Source organism: Delphinus delphis, chromosome 7 (assembly GCF_949987515.2).
Source record: "Delphinus delphis chromosome 7, mDelDel1.2, whole genome shotgun sequence".
In the NCBI taxonomy this organism is placed as follows: Eukaryota; Metazoa; Chordata; class Mammalia; order Artiodactyla; family Delphinidae; genus Delphinus; species Delphinus delphis.
The window spans coordinates 113,979,965-113,984,365 of NC_082689.1; the positions used below are offsets into that span (position 1 = coordinate 113,979,965).

At 44.7% G+C, this 4,401-nt stretch overlaps 1 protein-coding gene across 1 annotated transcript; it reads right to left on the reverse strand.

The window, feature by feature from the left end:
- Positions 1 to 2,681: 2,681 nt before the first annotated feature.
- On the reverse strand, positions 2,682 to 3,760 carry LOC138414126 (probable inactive protein kinase DDB_G0270444). Its single transcript, XM_069540816.1, has 3 exons — positions 3,230 to 3,760; positions 2,904 to 3,065; positions 2,682 to 2,831 (listed from the first exon to the last, which is right to left on the reverse strand). Exons 1-3 carry the CDS (start codon positions 3,758 to 3,760, stop codon positions 2,682 to 2,684), a joined length of 843 nt encoding a protein of 280 aa, XP_069396917.1.
- Positions 3,761 to 4,401: the final 641 nt, after the last annotated feature.

Consider the following 4,401-nt stretch of genomic DNA (forward strand, 5'->3'; position numbering starts at 1 on the left):
TGGGTGATGGGAGGGGTCCACTCTGGGTGCAGGCAGCATGAGGGTGTGTGGTTGATGAAAAGTATGAAAGCAATAATAAAACAGATTGAATTGCTCTGCTTCTCACTGTTAACCTGCACCAGCAATCTAAACAATGTCAGTGATAAGATTTTCCTCTGAAAAAGAATCTTTTGTGAGTTTAAGTTCTGAGTAATTTCTCTGGTTTTCATAGTATTCTTGTAAGCTTAATGAGCACTCTTTTATTCGTTATCCCTTAAAAACATTGGCTTCTACGTGGAAGATATATATTTTTTTATTGAAGTATAGTTGATTTACAATGCTGTGTTAGTTTCAGGTGTACAACACAGTGATTCAGTTATATATGATGTATAATATATATTCCTTTTCAGATTCTTTTCCCTTACAGGTTATTACAAAATATTGAGCATAGTGCCTTGTGCTCTACAGTAGGTCCTTGTTGTTTATCTATTTTATATATAGTGGTGTGTATATGTTAATCTCAACTTCCTAATTTATCCCTCTCCACCCTCCTTTCCCCCTTTGGTAACCATAAGTTTGTTCTCTATGTCTGTGAGTCTATTTCTATTTTGTAAATAAGTTCATTTGTATTTTTTTTTTTTAAGATTCCACATATAAGAGATGTGATATGATATTTGTCCTTCTTTGTCTGGCTTACTTCACTTAGTGTGATAATCTCTAGGTCCATCCATGTTGCTGCAAATGGCACGATTTCATTTGTTTTTATGACTGAGTAGTGTTCCATTGTACCACATCTTCTTTATCCGTTCAGCTGTCAATGGACATTTAGGTTGCTTCCATGTCTTGGCTATTGTAAACAGTGCTGCTATGAACACTGGGGTGCATGTATCTTTTTGAATTATACTTTTCTCTGGATATATGCTCAGGAGTGGGTTTGCAGGATCATGTGGTAACTCTATTTTTAGTTTTTTACATGGAAGATAATTTGAGAACTCCCCTATATACAGTCAACCCCTGACACATTCGGACTCAGCTACACATGTTGCAAGGGTAAGATCATGATTCAGAATTAGTCAAGCCTCTTTCAGGCACAGTAAATGTTTCCAATGCCCATTGGAATAAACTGCTCAAGTCCAATGATGAAAGAGAAAATTCCAGAACTTGTGCTAATTAGTATTAGAAACCAAAAGCACTTAAACAGCATAAAGTATTTGTTTGGTAAGTGCAGATTTCAGTTCACCCATGAACTATTTGGCAGAATTTGAATCGTTTTTATTTTATTAAAAGTCACTTGTTAGTTACAAGATAATTATTTATGTAAAACTTTATTACCTCAGCCTGTATCGAATTTCAAATTGCTAGGTAGATAGGAGAGGTATTGAATAAACCGTTGAAATTTTCCTTTGAAGTACTATAATATTTGATTTCTTTCATTTTCCTTTCCTTTAAAGTTTTTCTTAATTGTGTGTGTAACATTAGCAAGAGAGAAATTTCGCTGTCAGTGTTCTTTTCTGGTCATTAATATTTTTCTCTTACAAGATTATTACTGAAAATAATTTTGTCATGTGGAGGAGGGTATGGTGTGGATGACCCGCCAGGCCACACGGAGGCCCATAGAAACCCACACCCTCGGCACCCCGCCTTACCAGTCATGCTGGCACCATGTGACCTTGGACAGCCAGAAGAAATTTCCGTGCCTCAGTTTCTCTGCCTGAGAATGGAGGAGACCACCCTCTCAAGGTGACTAGGGACCCCAGGTGGCCCATCTCCAAGCCTGAGCTGGCTGAGCTTTGGGAGAAACAGGAGCTCAAGCCCCAATGGGACACGTGATGAGAGGCCTTGGGCTTCTCCACAATCTGTTCAGGTGATCTTGGGTGAACAGTTGTCCTAACCAAGCCTCCATTTCTAAGCTGTCGGAGAAGATCACAGTAGCTCTCTCTTCTGTGGCGAGAGTTAAAGGAAACGACACACACAAGAGTCCGACGCAGCCACAGACACATGGCACATCCCAATTGTCTTAACTAGAATAATTTGAGCAAAAAAGTAAATGATGGTATTAGATTTTAACAAAAGAGAATAACATAACTATTCACCTGTCTATACAGATATAAATAAAAGAGAAAAAAATGCATAAATGGACGGGAAGAGGTAGCTCTTTCTTACAGTAGAATTCCATTAGTAAATGTAGGAGAAAAAACATAAATTATATATCTCCATGTCCAATTCCATTCCCACTTCCAACTCCATCTCATTCTCCTTCTCCATCACCATCTCCATCTCCATCTCCATCACAACCTCCACCTCCACCTCCTTCTCCATCTCCACATCCATCTCCATCTCCACCTCCACCTCCATCTCCATCTCCATCTCCAACTCCACCTCCTTCTCCATCTCCACCTCCATCACCACCTCCACCTCCACCTCCTTCTCTATCTCCACCTAATTCGCCACCCCCACCTCCATCTCCTTCTGCAACTCCACCTCATTCTCCACCTCCGCCTCCATCTCCGCCTCCACGTCCATCTACATCTTCATCACGATCTCCACCTCCACCTCCACCTCCACGTCCTTCTCCATTCCACCTCCATCACAACCTCCACCTCCACATCCTTCTCTATCTCCACCTCCATCACCACCTTCTTCTCCATTTCCACCTCCATCGCCACCTTCATCTCCATCTCCACCTCCATCTCCACCTCCATCTACATCACCACCTCCACCTCCATCTCCATCTCCACCACCACCTCCACCTCCACCTCCTTCTCCATCTCCACCTCCACCCCCTTCTCAAACTCCAAATCCATCACCACCTCCAACATTTTCTCCACCTCCACGTCCATCACCACCTCCACCTACTTCTCCATCTCCACCTCAATCACCACCTCCACCTCCAACTCCTTCTCCACCTCCATTTCCTTCTCCACCTCCACCTCATTCTCCACCTCCACCTCCACCTCTTTGTCCACCTCCACCTCCTCCTCCACCTCCACCTCCTTCTCCATGTCCATCTTCACTTCCACCTCCACCTCCTTCTCCATGTCCATCTCCACCTCCACCTCCTTCTCCACCTCCACCTCCATCTCCATCTCCACCTCCACCTCCACCTCTTTCTCCACCTCCACCTCCTTCTCCATCTCTACCTCCATCTCCATCTCCTCCTCCTCCTCCACCTCCACCGCCACCTCCTTCTCCATCTCCACTTCCATCTCCATCTCCACCTCCATCTCCATCTCCATCTCCACCTCATCACCACTGCCACCTCCATCTCCATCTCCACCTCCACCTCCTTCTCCATCTCTACCTCCATCTCCATCTCCACCTCCTTCTCCACCTCCACTTCCACCTCCATCTCCATCTCCACGTGCATCTCCACCCCCATCTCCTTCTCCACCTTCATCTCCACCTCCATCTCCATCTCCACCTCCACCTCCTTCTCCATCTCCATCTCCTCCTCCACCTGCATCTCCATGTCCACCTCAGCCTTCATCTCCATCTCCACTTCCATCACCATCTCCACCTCCTTCTCCATCTCCACCATCATCTCCATGTCCATCACCATCTCCACCTCCATCTCCAACTCTATCTCCACCTCCACCTCCATCTCCATCTCCAACTCTATCTCCATCTCCATCTCCACGTCCATCTCCATCTTCACGTGTATCTCCACCCCCATCTCCTTCTCCACCTCCACCTCCATCTCCAGCTCCACCTCCATCTCCATCTCCACCTCCACCTCTATCTCCATCTCCACCTCCATCTTCATCTCCATCTCTATCTCCATCTCTGTATCTATATCCATCTAAGAAGTCCCAAGGTCTGTGATGGGCAAGGTGAAGACACAGTGCAGTTGATGGTGTAGGTATAGTCCAAGTCCAAATCCAGAGTCAGGAGATGACCATTGCCCAAGCTTGATAAGAGTCACAGGGAGCTGTTTCTCTCTTCCTGTGCCTTTTTTTCTATTCAAACCCTCAGTTGATGAGATAAGGCCCATCCCATTGGGAAGGGCAATATGCTTAACTCAGACTCCCAATTCAAATGTTATTCTCATCCAGAAACACCCTTGTAGACACCTCATAGACATAAAGCAGAATAATATTTAATCAAATAACTGAGCGCCCCATGGCCCAGTCAAGTTGACACACAAAGTTCACCATCTCAGATGGCTCTTGCGTTTCACCTTAGTCAACTGGTGAATGGTGGTGTCGTTTACTGAGATGAGGAATCCTGGAGGAGAAGAAAGTTTGGGTATGAATACTTCCCAAACTGACTGATGGGCAATATTCAATTGATGATGCCTATGAGGCTTCCAAGGGAATGTCAAACAGGCAGCTAAATATTAGAGCCTAGTGGGTGAGGTATGCATTTAAGAGTCATTAGCACATCTACGGTATTTAAAGTCTTGAAATTTTGTGAGCATACCTG